The sequence below is a fragment of the Triplophysa dalaica genome, chromosome 7 (assembly GCF_015846415.1).
Source record: "Triplophysa dalaica isolate WHDGS20190420 chromosome 7, ASM1584641v1, whole genome shotgun sequence".
Lineage (NCBI taxonomy): Eukaryota > Metazoa > Chordata > Actinopteri > Cypriniformes > Nemacheilidae > Triplophysa > Triplophysa dalaica.
Window position 1 is genome coordinate 7,444,708 of NC_079548.1, and position 19,676 is coordinate 7,464,383.

The 19,676-nt window shown below is 37.0% G+C and overlaps 3 protein-coding genes across 4 annotated transcripts; all 3 read right to left on the reverse strand.

Annotated features, from left to right (window-relative positions):
* Positions 1 to 947: 947 nt before the first annotated feature.
* hoxb8a (homeobox B8a) lies at positions 948 to 3,703 on the reverse strand. 2 transcript variants are annotated; one of them, XM_056753873.1, is made up of 2 exons: positions 2,631 to 3,703; positions 948 to 1,882 (listed from the first exon to the last, which is right to left on the reverse strand). In XM_056753873.1, the coding sequence occupies exons 1-2, from the start codon at positions 3,052 to 3,054 to the stop codon at positions 1,566 to 1,568; spliced, it is 741 nt and encodes a 246-aa protein (XP_056609851.1). In that variant the 5' UTR covers positions 3,055 to 3,703; the 3' UTR covers positions 948 to 1,565. The 2 variants fall into 2 exon arrangements, with proteins under 2 accessions (XP_056609851.1, XP_056609852.1); XM_056753874.1 differs by having other exon boundaries at positions 948 to 1,879; positions 2,631 to 3,694.
* A 3,964-nt stretch (positions 3,704 to 7,667) lies between these two features.
* hoxb9a (homeobox B9a) lies at positions 7,668 to 12,597 on the reverse strand. Its single transcript, XM_056753781.1, has 2 exons — positions 11,966 to 12,597; positions 7,668 to 9,533 (listed from the first exon to the last, which is right to left on the reverse strand). Exons 1-2 carry the CDS (start codon positions 12,477 to 12,479, stop codon positions 9,298 to 9,300), a joined length of 750 nt encoding a protein of 249 aa, XP_056609759.1. The 5' UTR covers positions 12,480 to 12,597; the 3' UTR covers positions 7,668 to 9,297.
* Positions 12,598 to 17,887: 5,290 nt separating this feature from the next.
* Positions 17,888 to 19,541, reverse strand: hoxb10a (homeobox B10a). Its single transcript, XM_056753782.1, is given in 2 exon segments — positions 17,888 to 18,840; positions 18,842 to 19,541. Coding segments are annotated over 2 exon segments (648 nt in total). The 5' UTR covers positions 19,181 to 19,541; the 3' UTR covers positions 17,888 to 18,531.
* Between the last annotated feature and the right edge of the window lie 135 nt (positions 19,542 to 19,676).

Below are 19,676 nucleotides of genomic sequence, written 5' to 3' on the forward strand. Positions count from 1 at the left end.
TAGTTCCTTTTTCACCGACTCAACGCTTATCATTGCGTTCTTGCGGCGTTTATACCAGGCCCGCAGATATAGCCTACTGTTGCCATTGACTGACACCCGCCACCATCACCACGCTGTTCAAAATTGTCAACGATATATGAGGAGTTTGGTTTCAAAATGAGATAACTCGGTTTTAAAATGATGTAAAACCATGCCTTTTTATTGGGCATTCAAATGAATATAAATCAACATGCAGTTGGTTTGTTTTGATTTAAACCACATAACTAAAAAAAATACAGCCAACTAACAGAATAAACCACGATGAAAACATCGTAATATAAAAAAATTAAAAAGTTTTTTTAAATTGCTTAAAAACGGAGTTCCCTCATTTTGGAACAAAACTCTTCATGTGATCTTCAATAATATGTTAAGGCACGACCAAATTTCGTGTTATAGAAAATGTCATAGAACCCCGATAATATTAAATATCTGTTTCTCTTTAGTGCCGTACTGACAACATAGTTTTGAGGGCATTCAATTATGCTTCCAAATGCCTCTGTCCTAGTTCACGTAACTCATAATTGCACTTATAAATCAAGAACGTGACCACAATGTGAAACACTGGTCTACTTGGTAAATTATACTGTAAATATTTCTTGTGATTCTCTTAAGCCCATGGATTTTTACAATTTTAAACAAACACGACCGCTCTCTGGTTTGGCCGATGCCGTCCTTGTGAAACCGGATCACTGTGATCCGCATATTAAAAGGAAATGAGGTAGAGGACACATGATGTCACGGATTCTCGCGTGTAAACTTTATTGTGTCCATTTTCGTCTGCTTCTTCCAGTTTTAGACATTTACACAGTTACGAATGTCAACAAACCATAGTGGTCACCAAGAAGTTTGCTACTTCACCAGTAATCGTGAACAAACAAAAAACATTTTAGTAAACAATGGGTCACATGACATTTTTAAATTATTTTTATTATGTTTTATTCATTTTTATAATCCACTGTGCGCATGCTTACCCCAGGAAAGGAAGACAACAAAATACCATCGATTTGAGAAGAACCAAATACGTGTAAAAAGAGATTCTACGGCATAAATAGGCAGTTTCATGTTGTTGGAAGTCATCACTACATAAACATCATAACATATAAGTGAGAACAGTTAAAAGTGCACCATTTAACTTAAAAACTATACAGCTGCCAAGGTAATTGTTAATGACAATATCCTAACAATAGAAACATAAGTTTCACGATAATTATTCCACAAAGAAAGGAGATTAGTTTTAATACTATCACACTCTCTGAACATCAGGTAGAAAGTAGAAATTCGGGTCCTTCGTCGTCCTGAAGTTCTGTCATCAGCATTTTAGGTTTACAGTCATTTTTCTATTCCCAGTCATTTTTATGTTCCTTCATCGTGTTACCAAGAAGTAACGACTCAAGTTGTCTCTGAGAGACAAACTTCCCATGCAAACACTCTTATTCTCTTCATCATTGTCTGCTTTGTTTCCCTATTTATTCTTTTGATTGCTCCCTCCACACGCGCGCGCTCACACACAAACACACACATCCGCTCTACATTTGTTTTGCCTTGTCGCAGTCTTCTCCGGCTGACTGTGCCCCGGACGCCTGTTCTTTCTCCCGTTTTTCGTTTTCGATCTGCTCCTGTTCAGACTTGCTGCTTGGAAATTTGTCCTTGTTGTTTTCTTTTTTCCATTTCATGCGGCGGTTTTGAAACCAGATTTTGACTTGTCGTTCGGTCAGTCCCAAAGCGTGTGATACTTCAATCCGTCGCTTGCGTGTCAGGTAGGGATTGAAGAGAAACTCTTTCTCGAGTTCCAGCGTCTGATAGCGGCTGTATGTCTGGCGACCTCGCCTCCGTCCGGCAGCTACTAGCAATAAAAAAGTTAACTTCAGTTAGACAGTTCTTAAATATACCCACGTTTTAGAATTATATTTTTGGCTAGGAATCAGTACATTTAAAAGCAATTTACACGCGTGAAAAGGGCTTATACAAAATACAAACACACAGATGTTTAACACAATAAATGATTTCTGGATATGCTTGTAGTGTACCATGGGGACTTCACATTAAATAATATGCAATCAATATAAAGGCTCCGTCAATGAAAATATAAATAGGTTTGCATAAAGACATTATTTCCTAAGGCTAAACACAATAGAGTAATCAAAAGCAGTCTATACGATTTTTACATGTTCAAAGGATTAGTCAAAGTCATAAATGACATAAGCATTGTGAAACGGCCAAGGCTCACTGTAAGTCGTTAAAGGCTGCAGTAAAACTTTGACCTGGGTGAGAACTGAGAGATCCGCCGTGGGACAAAATCTCACACATGTAAACAGAAAGAAGGGAATTTGGGCTTTTCTCTTGTCTTCCTCTCTTCCCACTACCCTCTTTTTCTATGGCAGGGTCATTAAACTATAAAGTGATTCACAAGTTTTGAACACCATAAAACAATAAACCGCTATTGCACCCCCGCCCCCCTTGTGCACACAGGAAACTCAGCTCTAAAACTAAATTGCAATGAGAATTTTAGTGGGACTAACTCAATTTAATGTCACTCTTACTTACACTAACACACAACGCGAGTTGGCAGGCTTATCTTTACCGAGGCTCACCTTGAGGTCGCATCCAAGGAAACAGCTGTGTGGGCGACGGACTCTGTTCCGTGTTGTCCGTCTCGTCGCCGATGCCCCCCGTGGCGAGCTTGCAGTCGCTATACTGCACCAAGTCGGCGTCTTGAGCACCAAAAAGAGCTTGCCTTTGGAGAGCATCATAACCATAGAAGTTACCCGGCTCGCCGTGACAAGTTACGGCGCAGGGACTCTGCTGGTAAGGGGCTGCGGAGAGCGTCGACGCGCCGTGGTGGTAAAACTCCTGAATCTGAGGAGCATGCTGGAAAGTGGCCCCTGTGCCTGGACCGTACACGACGGTGGGTCTTGTCCCCAGGTCCTGCGCAAAACCGCACTCGTAATAGTTCGGCCGTAGCGTGTCTCCGCTTTTATATTTAGTGAAGAGAGAGTTGACGAAATATGAGCTCATCTTTTGACGTTTGTCGATGCTGATTTTGTTCAGGGGTTTGCTTTTGAATGTGCTTCTTTCAGCTCAGTAGTTACAGAAAGTGGTCCGCTTCACAGTTACAACAAGCGATGATTTCCAACAACGAAATGTCTTGCGTTGGTGTACCTTTGTTAAAACAACTTCTCTAAAGGCAAAGTTATTTCGCTTCCATAAACATGTTCCCACTGTAGAGATCCAGCATCACAATTCCGGTGAAGGGTGCCAATTCCCAAGTTGCATTCTGTGACTTACTCCTCGGCAAATAAGTAGTTTCATATTTTGCAGTGTTTTCACAACAATTTGCGTCTACTATCGGATCCTCATCTCATTGGCTTCTTGCATCCCCTCACGGACACCGCTCTGTGCTATTCTGATATGAAGGGAGTAAGAGAATGAAAAAGAGGGAAAAAGAGAAAGCGAGCGAACAGAGAGAGGGAGAGATAGAGCGGGGGAGCGAGGAAGCGGGAGGGGGTTAGTCAAAGGAGAAAGGAGGGGAGAATATGCACATTAATATGTTCAAGCCAGTAAGTTAATGAGAAATCTGCCGCTTTGCATCAGATCAAGTGCATAGCCCCTGACCATCCCCCACACAACTTATCAACTACAACCCTTTTTTCGAAAGATTTTTTTCATGTTGATCACAGGCATCCCAAGTAACGGATTGGTTTATTTAGCTCTCTATCAAGACTAATAATTATTTTATTTTATGTCAGGGTCCAGACGGAGAACTTTAAACAGCATGGAAAATATATGTTCTTTCATAAAGATGTTTCTGGTAAAACATATAAAAGAACCCTTTTTTTCCCCACGTTAAAACTTGTCACAGCATGATTTGAGTCGACTAATGCACGAATAGAAATTTGAAATGCAGTCATCTTTCCAGTTTTTATATTTTCATTTTAAAAATATTACTTAAAGATATTCCACAGAGATATGAGTCGGGCATAAGGGAAATGTGGTTGTAAATAGTTTAACGAACTATAAAATGCAATAAACGCCCTTACTGTTTGTTGTTGACGTAGTGCATCAGAAAAAGCTGTTAGATTTTTATGAGGTTCCACTACCAGGGCTGTAAATGTTTCGCTCCGGATTTTATCCTTGCAGAAATAAGACGTCCTTTAATTGTCATTTAGTTTTGTATTTTAAACGGTTTTCCATTATATTTAGGACAAGAAACTCCGGTGCACATTTTCGTAAAAAAACAATAGATAATGGTAAACTAATGTTACAGAAAAAAACAATTCAATGAAATAGTGTTTGTTACTCCAGTATGTGAAGTAAATATATTTCTGCAAAGATTTTGAAAAAAAATCTTGCCCAAAATCAGCACTTCGGTGCCAATGTCACGAATCATATTGAATCTTTACTTTAATTACATTAAGAATAATATTTGTATTCCAAAACGCGGATTGTGTTGTGAATGTTTATGTTGTTTAATGGGAAATACTCAACATAGGCTACAAAATACTAACCCTAGGGAATCTATAATTTTAACAACGGGTTCAAAATAGGCTGTATTTTCATCATTTTAAAAATGAGTTCTGGTGTTTAACCCAATAAAACTGAATGTTTAGTATAATAAAAAAGATATCGTAAAGAAATTTTGACACTTCATTGACTTTGCACACAATGAACATAGCCTATTGATAATTACGAAATAATAATCATTTATATAATAAATCTGAAAATGTTTGTTTAATTTGTCTGTCAGAAGTTATTTAATTATTTCAGTGTAAAAGTCCTTGTTGTTGCTTTTTTGTTTTTCTCAATAAAACACAATTTAATTACAAAGGTTATGTGTGATAATTTACTATTAAAGTCTAAACAAGTTAGTCATAAAAATAGATAACAAATTTGCCTATAACAAATTTGTGGTTTTATTAAATGATTTGGAGGCCTAGGATTTGAATCCTAAAAATGACTCACTTCACTTTCCACGAGGCTCCTTGAATTCCAAATAAGATAAATTAAATGTTAGAAAAAAGTATTAAAGAAAAGAACGAGTAATTTTAAATAATACACGGAACTTTGTATTTCCGAAATGTAGGGTAATCTCCTTAGAAAATGTAATGTACTTTGTTCGCAGACTACTGTGGTCCTCTGTCAAATATATTAAATAATCTTTTGAAGTTAATCTTCTTCATCCCTCTCAAAAGTTTCACCGTGTCAAACGTAAATCGTGTGAGCCTTCTTTTAGTCAAGTGTAACACAGTACATGTTTTGGCTCCAGTGATTTCCGGTTTGAGGGGGAAAAGAGTCCGATGACTCTCGTTTTGGTGGAGCAACATTGCCATCAAGCGGCAATTGTGTGTTAGGCCTACAGCATATTCAGCTGTGATGAGTGAAAGTTCAAAAGCTAATGGTTCTATAAACAACCGACATAAAAACAGAATGAGGGAATTAACAGCTCAGTAAGTGCAAATCCAATGATGTAAAGTACTTATTTTAATTCTCTATAATAAGGAATCCATTTAAACCGATCCTTGTCTTGTGTGGATATTCCAAGTTGTTTTAAAAAGTAACCTACATTGTTCGCATTGACGTAGAATATCACATTATGACCATTACGTTGCAAATATTCATTCGTATATTTATATATTTTATTACTATTTGATTTCCATTTCATGAACAAGATAAAATATTAGGAATGACGTTCAAATGTGCTCCCCGTGACCCGAGGTAGTTCGGATAAGCGGTAGAAAATGGAATGGAATGGGGGGACGTTCAAATGTAATATCGTGTTCAAGTCGTTATTTGCAGTAATTTGCGTGTTTCCGTATTCATTTTATAAATATTAATACGGGAGTTTTTACCACATTCTGTAAATCTATCTTTAAGTCATAAAATACTTTCTTCCGAGAATTTTTTTTTAGGTTACATTATGGGTCACTTTTGCAACAAACCTGTGCGGTTTGTTTTATAGATATCGGTAATTTAACGAAAATTAAGCAACAACGGTTCTGCATTATCCAGTGTTAAGTGAAAAATGCATTGTTTGGGGAAATGTGGCTAGAGATAACATAAAAGAGAGAAGGTATATATTGGGTGATGGAAATGTTGTCCTGTAGCAACCCGCCTTTGAATCTCATCTCACCAAGACACAATCGGATGTGTGGACACAGAATGGCGAAGTCGAGCTGGTCCCAAAGGTTGTAAACAAATTAAGGTCGGTCATCCCAGACGTCTCGCCAGAAATCCTTTTTGTGCCGTTTTATGGCCGCTATAAGGGCTGTTGTGCATTCGGAAATAGAACAAAGGGTGGGCGTCGAGAGAATCGGGTTCAGGGCTCTTATGTGGAAGTCCAGATCTCACCATTCTCGACCCCCTACTCTGTAAGGAATCTGGACGGATAAAGAACAAACGTTGTGCACAATAAAACAACAAATGTGAGAAATGAGCGAAAACAGGCAAATATCCTTTTCCCTTTGCGAACAGCGCCGTATCCTAGGCAAATTACTGTCTTACCGTTCTTATGAATTAAAATGTTTCTCCCTTTTTCGCGTAGTGTTTGCTTTCCAGCCGTTTAGTTCTTAACCTTCAGAATTGTATACACTATAAAGTTTTATTGCACTCATATTATTTTATTGCGAGACACCACATTGGATTTCTTTCTCTTTTTTATGACATTTGACTTCCCATTTCCGGGCAAGAGTACATTCCTTCTGCAGTTTGTTTCCTTTCAAAACACCAAAATAAAGGGCGTTGATGGGTGAAATGGCTGGAATGGACATTTCTCTTAGCTTTTGGAATTATCAGTACAAACCCATAGTCGTTCTTGAAAATATCTTTAATCCAGGACACCTGGCAATGTCTTCAAAAATATTTAATTGTAACAGGCTGTTGTGAAAAAACATTTTAATCTTTATTTAGCAGCACTGACAAATAAACATGAGGATTGATACGGGTGCTCAAATCTCCCCTAAATAATCTGTTTATCAGTCAAAACTACAGCATAATATGCTAATGTAAACTGCGTGGACTCTAATGAAACACATGACTTTTACCATCGTTTCAGCCTTTTAGTTATTAGCTCGAAATCTAACATCAACCCTTATCCATATTAGTTTGCTTCATTGCGGTGAAACAGTGAAACAAAAGATACCAAAGTGAAACGCAGAGAGCCACAGCAAAGATAAGCCATGGTTATTCGCAAAAATTGTTTTTTTCACAGTTGATCTGAACCTTTCTTCTTTCCGGTTCAATAAGTATGCTTTAGCACATTTACAACATGTGCCTCTTATTATAACACGTAAAACACATGAAGCTCCAGCACATGAAAGGGTGAAAAATGCTAAACAAATGTTGGGCCGTTAAAGAACAAGAACATAGATGCCATTTTTATGTTATATTTTGTCAATGGAACAAAACACTGAACCTAAAGACATACTGACATGACAAAACAAACATGTTAAATTTTGAAATAACAATTGTGACTAGCAAGGTGCATTCATCATATTGCCTAAAACCATATTTCATTTAGGATTCTAGATTTTGCTCTTGTTCCAGTAATATAACATTTTTTAAGGACTAACAGTTTTTATTTAGATTTAGATAGTAATTTTATTTCTGTACATAAAAATGACGAGACCTCAGCATGTGGTCTATGTAAACTTTTAATATGAGTCCAGCATCAGCCGTGCAAGAGCACAGATTAACAACACAACAAAACAGAAACACCAAATGAAACGGAGAACACATGGACGAAGTAAATGTTGTACTGAAATTGCGTCTCTGCTTTAAAATCTAGCATTTTTTTTGTCTTAAATAAAATTGTCTTGTGTTGATTCACAAGAATGGGGGCATGTGTCAAAAAAGGTGGGATAGAATTGGGTTAGTGGCCACTAAATATTAAAACTGTTATTTGAAGATGCGCTTGATTGTAGAGTAAAATTATACCACAACATTGTTTTTTCACCAAGAAAATAAATTTAAAAAACGTAACATGGAGAAAAGAGCAAATACAGAAAACACACTGACAATACAAACAACGGACATAAAGGAAACAAATACACATGAAAGGTGTAAACAAAATTAAATTGGAAGATTACATCTATCTGCCCATTCAAGTATAAAGACTTTCTGAAATTATTTTTACAACAACAAATCACATTTCATAAAAAAACAAGCTATTAATGTATTTACAATAAATTACAAATACAATCCTAAGATACACATAAAACAGCTTGAATTAATTCTAGCTTTTACTAGCACATAAAAACTACACTAATAAAGGCATGCGCAAATGTATGTAAACAAGAGAAAACATAACCGCGACCGAATTTGTATTAAAGGTTGTTATGCATTCGAGCACATGTAAATTGTATGGATACTGGCACACTACAATTACAACTCGGAAGATGTACTCGAATACATTGTGTTTCTTTCCATTGTGTGTAATTCCTTGAAAAATTAAAAACCTCTTTTTTTTAATTATTCAAGGATGATTTTAGATATTTGTCATGAAAGCGGAAAAGATAAGGAAATTAATCAAGGTTCGCGTTTAATTAATCGGCATGATTTTTCAGCAAATGATACAAAACTCCAGGCTAAAGTTAAAATTAAGAAAGCAGATTTCGATGAGCCTATTCTTCTTCTTATTATCATTACATTTGAAAAGATGCTTTATCTGAGAGATGTAAAATAATTTTACAATAAATTTACAACAACCCTATTTTTTAACACAAGTGCATACAAATAGTATATTTAATACATTCAATTTTTGTAACCTAAAAATAAGCAAACTTAGTTTGAGGAAAAACAGACTCTAGGAAACGAAAAGGGTTGTTTTATTTACTTTTGTAGTATAATAATAATACTAAATCTTAATTTGACTTTTACAATGGACGAGGCGTAACTTTAAATTGAATGTTAAATACATGTTGCATTAGCACACGTCTATCACAAAAGGAATGATGGAAATGCAAAAGTCTAAGAAACCACCTTATAAAGCAGATTTTTTTAAACAGTTCGTAAACCAGATATGTTTTTACACCTGTGTGTTTCCCGATGAAGTGTCCGTTTCTTTCACCCAAGACATGATCGTAATAAAAGTAGCATTCAAGGGAGAGTGTTAAGACGTTTCCCCTTCCTCTGCGTCATTCACCTCTCCTTTATATTCTTTGCTTAATACTGTTCATTCATACGGAAAGTATGTGTGCTTGCATAAGCTTCCAGAATTAGAGGACTCGTGTAAAAGGTTTGGAAGCCAGGCACAGGTCTGCGTTATCATTCTTTGGCCTGGTCCTTGTTCATTTTCTTCATTTTCATCCTCCGGTTCTGGAACCAGATTTTTACTTGTCGCTCTGTCAAGTTCAGCTGACGAGCTACCTCGTGCCTCCGGTCGCGGGTGAGGTACATATTGAACAGAAATTCCTTCTCAAGCTCCAAGGTCTGATATTTCGTGTATGGACATCGCTTTTTCCGGGATGATCGAGCGTGCAACCAATTGGCTGAGGGATCATCTGCAAAACAAGCAATACAGATCCAAATATTATTTACAGGATTCCACATATAACGAGTATAAGAACTGAAAATACAGGGAAAACAATACAACTACAACCTCAAAACACTGATAATAACGTGTAAAAATGTGCGCTTTTACGGTACCACGACCTTTCACTCCGTAATGTCTTAAAGTACAATATTTGTCTAATACTACTGCTACACATAAGGGTAGCATTGAATTAATTCTGCAGTAGACTTGTGAGGCGACCTAAAGGGCCAATTTAGACCAGATGGAGGCCAATGAATTCAAGAACAACAACTGGAATCCATGGACTGCGTAATGAACAACATTGTACAATAGATCATCTTTGAAATTATCTGTCATTCACAGAGCTTTTGGGCTATGAGTTGATAGGTTTAAAATTAAATGCTACACTTCTCTAATTAAAATTGAATTGTGAAGAAACAGATTTTAACCGTGTGCAGAGCAATATATATATATATATGTGTTGACACATGTGACATAATATTATCTTCTTTTTTTAGGGAAATCTGTGGGGTAAATTATAGAGGCAGAGCATTTCTGTTGCGTCGTCTACCTCAGCGGTTTAGTCGGGAATGCAGATGGGAGTCAAACATTTTCCATTGTGATCCATTTGGGACTATACACACTAACAAGTTGAATCTCACAGCACTGCGAGATGCATCGTGATGGGCAACTCCGTAAATACCCCCATAACTGCTTTGGCTTAATAACGTAGAATGAGGATTTGTCCAGTGTCAAAATTGGAATATTCACTTCAAGCGCTAAATCAATGTCAAATGTTTTGTACGTAACTGGGTCTACTTAAGATCATAATCAACCAGACACAATTTCGTGATGCGACGATTTCTCATCACATAAGAGGAAATCCAATCGCTTTATGCCCCAAGATATGCCCTTCAGCTGTACAGTAACTATCTATGCATCCTAAAATCGTATTACGTAATTATATTTTTATAATGTAGTGAAATACATACACCTGTCTAAAATGATCAATGACCGCGTCATGTCAACTGTAGGCCTCACGTACACATACAAAGGGGACTTTACATTGTCATTTACGAGAGGGGTTGAAGACTTGAAACCAAACAATGAAACACCCAGAGTGTTAGGTTGTATGATTTAAAGAAATTGACGTTTACCATCAACATCAAAATCTCCAAATAAAAAATAAATAATTTAATGTATACGGTTCTTCAGGCCTAATGTCCTAATGGACCTTTAACATAAGGAAAAGTATTGCATGTATGGATACAATTGTATTTATCTTTAGAGTTTATTTTCAGCACAACCACCGATTCTCACATAGGATTGGGAATAATGATTCCTCTGACATGATAGCTATAACTTGTCTTCAGAAACGAGGATGTGCAATTCCCAGCATCACTGACTTTGCCTACAGTTTATTCTGGAGAGCCGCCCGGGGTAGCACATTGGGGATTTCTGTTGCGCACAATTCCTTCATTTTGCATTTCTTTAACCCATTGCACCGAATAAAATCGATGGGTATTTCCAATAATTTATAAAAAAAAAAGGAAAGAGGTGCATCGATTAAACATTTAGCTGTATTTTTGAATTTGTGGAAATAATTCATACGTTCTTCACATTACCACCTGGCTGCATGAGCACCAATGGAGAAGTGTCGGACTTAATGAATCAACCAAGGCCCATAGTATGTCAATTGGTTATGAGCTATCAATGCACCAGCTCACATCCACTCTCTTGCTATAGTGCAGCTAAAAGAGCTGAAAAATTACAGGCAATAAGAGCAACCAGCCACATTTCTATGCAGTACTAGCATAACATAGCAAATAATATCTTTGACATTATATACGAGCACCTTGTCAAGAATAATATTTATTCTCTCCTCCATAGATTTAAAGAAAATAAATGCAATGCATAAGAAAAGCAGCTCATAATCAGTTTTTTTGCAACAACAAAAAAACTAAGTGGAAGCTTTAGAGAGACAATGAAAAAAGCAATTTACTGCCGACCTAAAACTGGCTGGTACATTAAAGTGCACTGACGCGCAAATAACCGACTCTAGCAGACTGTGATAGGGGGAGAGAGAGACAAATAAACTTAAAACTTTCTCAACAAAGAAATAAAAGCTAATTGAGTAAGGCTGAAGTATTAACCTATTTTGAAAACGTGTACCTAACTCCATAACAAAACAAAGCAGGTCTCAGTAAGAGTATGGCTGCATTCGAAATCACGGTAAAAAATAAATGGTAAGGGCAAAATAACGACATACAAAAGTAAAGCTTAATGTTAAGAAACACTTCGGAAGGCTTCATGATCATACTTGGCTTCGTGAGGTGTCTGTGGCTTTCCACTGCTTTGTTCTGGTTTTATGACAGCATTAAAAGCTTTACAGAGTGTTCACTTCCTAGGTTTATAACTTACTTTGATCCGGTCCCTCTTTGTCCTCGGTACCTTCGCATATGTCCTTATTGTCTTCAAACCCAGCGCTTTGGGCAGAATTCATCTCCCGTGCTGTTGAGGATTCCAAAATAAATTCATGTTGCCCACCGAGTTTCTGTGGCTCTCCGAGATGTCCAAGGAGCGGCTCCATTTTGACCTGCCCTTGCCCAGGCAGCGGCTCTGCTCTCGGGGCACAGTCGAGCCATGTTCGGAGGTATCGTGTATCCGTGGAAGGCACGGGCTGCGTCGATATGTATGGATGGTAGACTGCTGGTAAGCCATTGGACGCGTGGGAACTGAATGGATTCCACGAAGAACTGAACACTGGAGGTTTGGGCTGAAAACTACAAGAGGGGAACTCGGGATGGTCTCCGGGTCCCGGTTGTCTAGCGCTGGAGTACTGTACATTGGAAAAGCGGGACGCATTCGGATCTTCTCCTTCATGACTTATGATAGAATCGACATAGTAGTTGCTTAAAGTTCCAGAAATGGACATTCTCGGACATTATATAACTTACTGTTCATTGAAGGGAAAACATGTACAATAGAAATTCACTCCCCTATTTACGGTACTCCTCTTCACTCTCTCGCTAACAAAGTAGAGCTGGGCTGCTGTGGTGTACGCTCAGAGCGAAGTGATTGGTCAGACTTTTTTCGCGAGCCTGATAAAGCGTCAATGGGGTGTAAATCAATCCGCCAAGAGGCTGTACAGAGCTCTCCTACACTTGCGCTCTTTATATTTCCCATCTATATAAATTCTCTTCTTTATGCAATATGCAAAATGCGAGTGTGTCTATATATCTACAAATGTCAGCTTACATTATGAAACGTTTTGACATTGTGTGTTCAAACGCATATGCTACAAATGTGCAACGGTGTTTTCTGTAAATGTATGCATTATTCTGTGCTCGACAGTAACAGTTGGTGGAATCTTGATAATATTTGTTTTATAAAATTCAACTGGACAATTAATTGAAATATTAAACAAGATTTCAAAAGACATAACAAAAACAAATGCTGTGTAATTATATTTTCTACTTTAAATTTATATAATTAGTTGTTATTTTAACATAGCTTATATTGGACGTAAAATGTTAATACTATTTATAATGCTAAGCTTCATAACCTCCAGGGAAGCAAACCTTTTCTGTTCTTGTGTACGCTGAGATAATGAGCAGGTTTATTGGAAAATTAACAGTATTTTTTTCTTAACGAGGGTATTAAACACCACAGTGCGACAATCCCCTTGTATTTATGGAAGAAACTACTTGAACTTTTTGGTCGTTTAATACTATAATAAAATACTACATCAGGCACCTTTGATTTTTATAGGCCTGATATACTGCCTGTGGCGAGGACCGTGAACGACTCCACTGTTGCATTCCACCCAAGCGCGCACTTTGCACTTACACACACACACATACACACACGCACACATTCGGACTAAACAAACTAAATTTCCTGTTTTTATTATTTTGTTTAATTATTAAAGCACACGAATTGTCCACTCTGTGTTGATGGAAAGAAAATATGAATTAGACAATGAATTAAATGTTTTACAGAGACGTTCACTGTCCGTTTTAAATGACTAGCATCTTGGTCGTGCCCAAGAAATATTTTAATCCTAAAAATTTTAACCGAATCAGGCCGTTGTGCCTCTGCAAAAAGACCAACAAAAATGCTCCTTATTTTCTGAACCACAACCCAAAATGTTTCAGCACATGAAAATTATACGCCCTTCTCATGTAACAGTTTTCCTTCTACCTTTTTTTTCTCAGTAACTTCAGCCAAATGCATTTGGCTTAGTGCTAATTTTATGAAGCACTGTAAAAGGTGTAGACAGGTCCAGTTACATAATGTGACTTTTGTGTAAACCCAGGAAAGCCACAAAAATGACAATTGCATCAGGAAACTTGTCTTTTTGATCAAACTTGTTTTATCAACTGTAAAATGCATCTTAATGTAAGTCAACCTATCAGCGGTCCATTTCCACACGATGTGACTGCATGAATCTCGATTTCTGTAAAATTGTTGTTTCTGAAAAATGTCACTAGGTTGTGATATATCTCTATATATAGAGAACATATTAACAAGCTCATTAAACTATATGAAAAGCACTCCTTTTTTTAATACGACAGTAAAAAAATTAAAATATATATATTTATATACACACACACACACACACACACACACAGATACAGTGACTAAACAACTATACACATAATTATATAGATAATATGAAGAGTTTTTTTGTAAGAAAAGATAACTTTTTAAAAAAAACTTTCCAAACAAATCTTTTGTGTTAGTTAGCTGTTCTCTTTTGATTATTACATTATCATAACAACACAAATGAAGTTTGATTAATTTTAATTGGATTTTTTTAGTTATCTGTTTTTGCACATGATCTCTCTAAATATAGGAAGTTATCCAAGTTATCATACCATCCAAAACAGAGCAAGGGGACATTTTCATGTGAAAATTAAATAATCATATTAGTCTTATTTTTATAATTTTCAATTATAACCGATCTAAAAATTCTAAAAGTATATATGCATTACAATTAAGTGTACAATAAAATTAATTCAAAGGATATCAACAGAAATGATTCAACAAAACAAAAAAGCGGCATAAAGTCACACAAACATACACACACAAATACACACAAACAAAACTTCTTCAATCAATTATGGTATCAACGGCAGAAATTCTTTATTGATTTTTTTATCCATGTGTGTGGTCATTGTTAAGCATAAACGACAGAAATATCTTGTTTATTTTAATAAAAAAACTTCACAGGTGACCAGAATATAATTAATGCTAAATGGCTCTGAAATGTATGGACATTTATGCAATAGGCTAATATATTTTCATTTAGATATTGCCATAAATTGCTATAAAATGGTGTCGAAGACTATTATTAGCCTATATATTATGAACAAGTTTTCATAAAAAATAGGTTAACTGAATATGTGAAACGCATAGATATGGCGCGTAACGTTCCGTGTCACATGTTGTAGAACAAAACACACAACAAGTGTCGTCACAAAAAATCATAAACTGAAAAACAAAACGTAAGAATTGTTTGGTTTTAGAGAACACAGTCTATCAAATCAGTACTTTGAATGACGTCGTTACAATATCTTCAGTCCAACTGAAACGGACAATGATGCATGTTACCGGAGCAATCCAGGCAGTTTCAGGTTCCTGTGATATTAAACGTCCAGCCCAACAACTTGAAACTACCTAAATCACACCAGCTTTGCCTTCTCCGTGTTCAAAGGCAAGACATTGAATAGCTGCCAGTACTCCAGCGTCCAAACGTACTGAACCGGATGCACACTCATATTTCAGTATTACTTTGAGAGAGCACCTTTTAACGGAGGGAATCCTGTTAAAATACACCCGTGCTAAAATATCCAGTGAAACGTTTCACGTACAACCGGAAAAACGATACAGAGAGGTATTGGGCATTGTCTACAGTAGTTGCCTGAAATAAAGTAATTTAAGTTCACAAGCATGTCCGGTTCTCTCCAGACTGTCGGTAATAAAAAAGTATATTGCCCCTGCTAGAAGAAGAGGTTCGTGCCTAGCCAATAGCGTTGGGATGTCTGATCTCAACATGGCGGCTCACCAAAGCAGGACTCGCCTGCCTCACTTAAAAGAGGGAACTGTATTAAGTGAAGCACTATCAGCATATGTTCACAAGGGTATTTCTTTACTCCAAAAAAATTGCAGACATTGTGGATTGTATTTTTCCAAACATGGTTCACATAATATCATGTTGGGTACCTTCTTAATCCCACATAGGCAATAATACTTTCATCAGTGAGTTATGCAAACTCGTTATATTTCTGAGACTAGGTGTCACTTCAATATTTTAAATCAATGCAAATTAATGATTTTCTAAATTGTTCATTTTAATATTCTAAAATTGTAACTGTGGCACACTTTAGCATACTACCTCTTTCTCTGATAGAGGTATACATTCGTATTATTACATTATTACACCACGCCCTGTTGTTCTTTTTAACAACTTTCCCTAAATTAAATGTCTAATTTAACAGTATTTTATGTCGTATGTCACATAATTAGCATATTAGTATCCAAGCAGTGGAAAGGCTTTGGAATGGTTTCTTTGCAACTGTTAAAAAAATTCTGGAGTTCCTTTTTTTCTTCAATATGTCAGAAAAATGCGTAATTTCTTCAATGAAAATCAGAAGACCAACTAGGCTTAATGGTCCAACGCAAAACTCGTCAAAAATAACAACGACTTCCATGACTAAAACGCTTAGCATACTATTCAATTACTGCATATATAGACATGTTTGAAATTCAGACAGTATGACCGCTGAGATTAAAGGCTTATAACCCAAAATAATATAATGGTCACGTAGAGCAATATTATATTTAAAATAAACTCCATGTTAAACAACAAATATTAAATTATCTTAGTACTAAATACATTGCGGCATACTTTAGAAGAAAATCTGTGCCATTTCGCCAACGCCATTGTGAGCAATTTTGCGCAAATATCTGACCTGCTCCATAATTGTGAGTGACTCTGACCCAGAAACATGTTTTAAGTTGTATGCAGCATATGCAAGTTGTATGCGAGTCTTGTTCAACGTTTATTTTTAAAACTCAGTTACGGCCTGGAATAGACATTAATTCTTCTAATAAAACCTATAAATACAATTATAGTAAACGTACACATTTCTTTATCATCGAGGGCATACAACTTAAACATGTGGCTAAAAAGTGGCTTTTTATAAAGCAGGTCACATTAGGTAAAAATGATGCCCTGAGTGGTGAAAACCAATACTTTATAAAACTCATAAAAAGTCAACCTCAAATTATTATTAGATTTCGACATTTGTCAAAGTATTAAAAACTCAAAACTGTGTCAACATGATAAGTTTACACTAAATGGACAAAGACGAGTGTCGTTATTATGTCCTGTTCACCATCATGCGATTAAGTGACTAATGTATCTCTGCTTCATTTGCTTTAGTCAAAATTGACTTTGCTTCCTACTTGTAATCCATTAGCAGATGCAGTTAGCTTTTAATCGTCTTGCAGAATATATCAGAGACTGAAACTGGTGTTAGAGTCCCTTGACAGTTTTTCAGTTTCATAATACGATTCTGAAACCAGATTTTAACCTGGCGGTCTCATGAGGTTGACGCTCCGGCTAGTCTCCAGGCGGCGCTCGTGAGGCAGGAACATGTTGAACAGAAATACTTTTTTACTTAAATTCAGTTAACTGCAAGGACATCGCTTCTTCTTTCCAGCTTTTGTCGACAGCCAGACACTCGCAGCATTTGTTAAAGTTGTGTCTTCAAAGACAGAAAGAAAGAAAGAAAGAAAGAAAGAAAGAAAGAAAGAAAGAAAGAAGAAAGAAAGAAAGAAAGAAAGAAAGAAAGAAAGAAAGAAAGAAGAAAGAAAGAAGAAAAAAGGAAGAAAGAAAGATCGTTGTTACACTCGCCATCCATAGTGAACAAACAATGACTGAGCTTGACGCTTGCGGCCATTACCTGGCTGTGTCCGACATTTTATGACAGGAAATAATGTAATTGCCGACTAGACAATGCAGTGTGTCTGTGTTGGTTGGTGAGATGGGGAGAAAAGCAAAACACAAAGGAAAAGATGCATGATAGAAAATGTTTAAGCATGCACATTTTAGCTGGGTTTCGATTAGCTTTTACATCACAACTACAGTGACGTAAATTGTAAATATTTAGCCATTGTGGAAGAACCTAAAATTGAATAATTTTTTAAGTGGAACTGAAATAAAAGCCAGCGAATGAAAAACGTTTAGATTGTTTAATGTCATTCAAAAATATAATGTTTAGAAACAAAATGCTACACAATGAAGGTTAAAAAAATATTGCCATTTAGATCAAATACAAAACAATGGCGTAACCAACATTTATTTCGTAAAATTTGAGAAGAGAATATGAGGAACAATTGTTTAACAAAGACACTAAATGACTTAGCCAAAACACAAAAGCACAGGCTTAAGGCCTCTGCCACGTTTACCAGAATCCTCAACAGAAAATACATGAATTAGTCTCAAGGTCTCAGGAAAAATACAAGAAAATTGTTATTTAAATGACTATTACCAATCGACGTACTCTTGTCTATCTCCAGATATCCTTGCTGTGTATGGATTACACACTGACACTCAACTTGGACTACTGTCTAACCCAAGCCATTGTAGCCCATGCTAAAAGCGCTAAGAATTCTGCAGCCAGAATGTGTCTGTCCGCGAGTTTTAGTTTTTTCAGCAATAAAATCAGGCCCTAAAGCAATAGCACACCTGGCCCACTCTTCGGCTTCCAGTTGACAATGGAGCCTTCCGCTGTTTTGATGTTCTGAGAAAAGACGTGCAATTTAGTCTGTCTAGGGTAATTCCGTGCAATAAATTCATTTTCAGCCAAGACTCTCTTTGTGTCTTCGTGGCTACACCCTTCAGTTGCCTTCGGAACAAAAACAACTCGTCTTGGCCTTTGTGTAGTTTTTTCCAACGTTATGTCTTCTAACCCTGTCTACCCACCTTGCGTCTTCTCTCTTTGAGTTTTATCTCTCCCGGCAAACTCTGCTTGGAGAAAATTGGGCACTGTGTCGTCTTCGCTTGTCTGACTGATGGTCTGTGTGGTCCTGTCGATGCAGCTGTCATGTCGTGTTGTTCCGTGAAGCGTTAAATAACGAGTCACAGGCTTAGTGTCATATTCGGAAGGCGCGGAGAAAGCCAAACTGTGCAAATGTTGGGAGTACGAAAGGGAAGAATGCGGCGAACTGTCCGGATTACCGTCCGTGTCGGTATATGGTGTCAAGAGTTTATCTCCAGAGTAAAAAAGACGCTTCTGGAGGATGAATGTTTGTAATGGGACCTGTTACGTTCAAAGACCCCATATCCGTTATGAGTCTGTTGAAGGCGGAGAAATCAAAGGTCTGTCTGGCTTGCACTGCCGCGTCCAGCGTAAAATAGATGGTGTTCTCCTTTCCATCTGAAGCGCTAAAGGGACACGTGGTGACCTGCGGAATCTGAACAGGACTCAAGCGTGATACATCGTGAAACTGACGACGCGATAGAGCCATGGCTTCTTGGACCGGGTCTGTCTGAATCTGGTTTATCGTCTTGAACGTGCCCCAATCTGATGGGGTGGTCCAGCTATTTTGGACTTGACAGCTCATGTAAAAACGTGAGCTTCCGTATGCCCCACCTGGAGGTTCCTTTGAGCCGTGGCTATCTTATGAGTTCATCGAAAACATTTAGAAAACGAATGTCTCGGAGCATGTAACTGTTGAAGTATATTTTGAGCCATGAAGCAAGTCCTTTACAAATTGCTTTTCAGACGGTAGCGCGCACTAACGTTTCCTTCTGCCTCGTACTAAATAGAATTTTGGGGTTCACGGACAAGCTCCTCCCCTTGCGGACTGTTTCTACTCTAAACAACTATATTCTTTTTCATATTTTGATGATTTAACGATCTGCAATATAATCGTTTTGCCGACAGTTAAAATATTATAATAAAAATTAATAACAGTGAAAATGTCTTCCACAATCGAGTCCTTATTAATACATGATACATACGTCTTTGTCTAATGCAGTAGACAGAGAACTTGATTTGTATTCTTTTCGAATTCAGACTTTATTCTTTGCTGACATCAAATAGACAATACTTCGAGC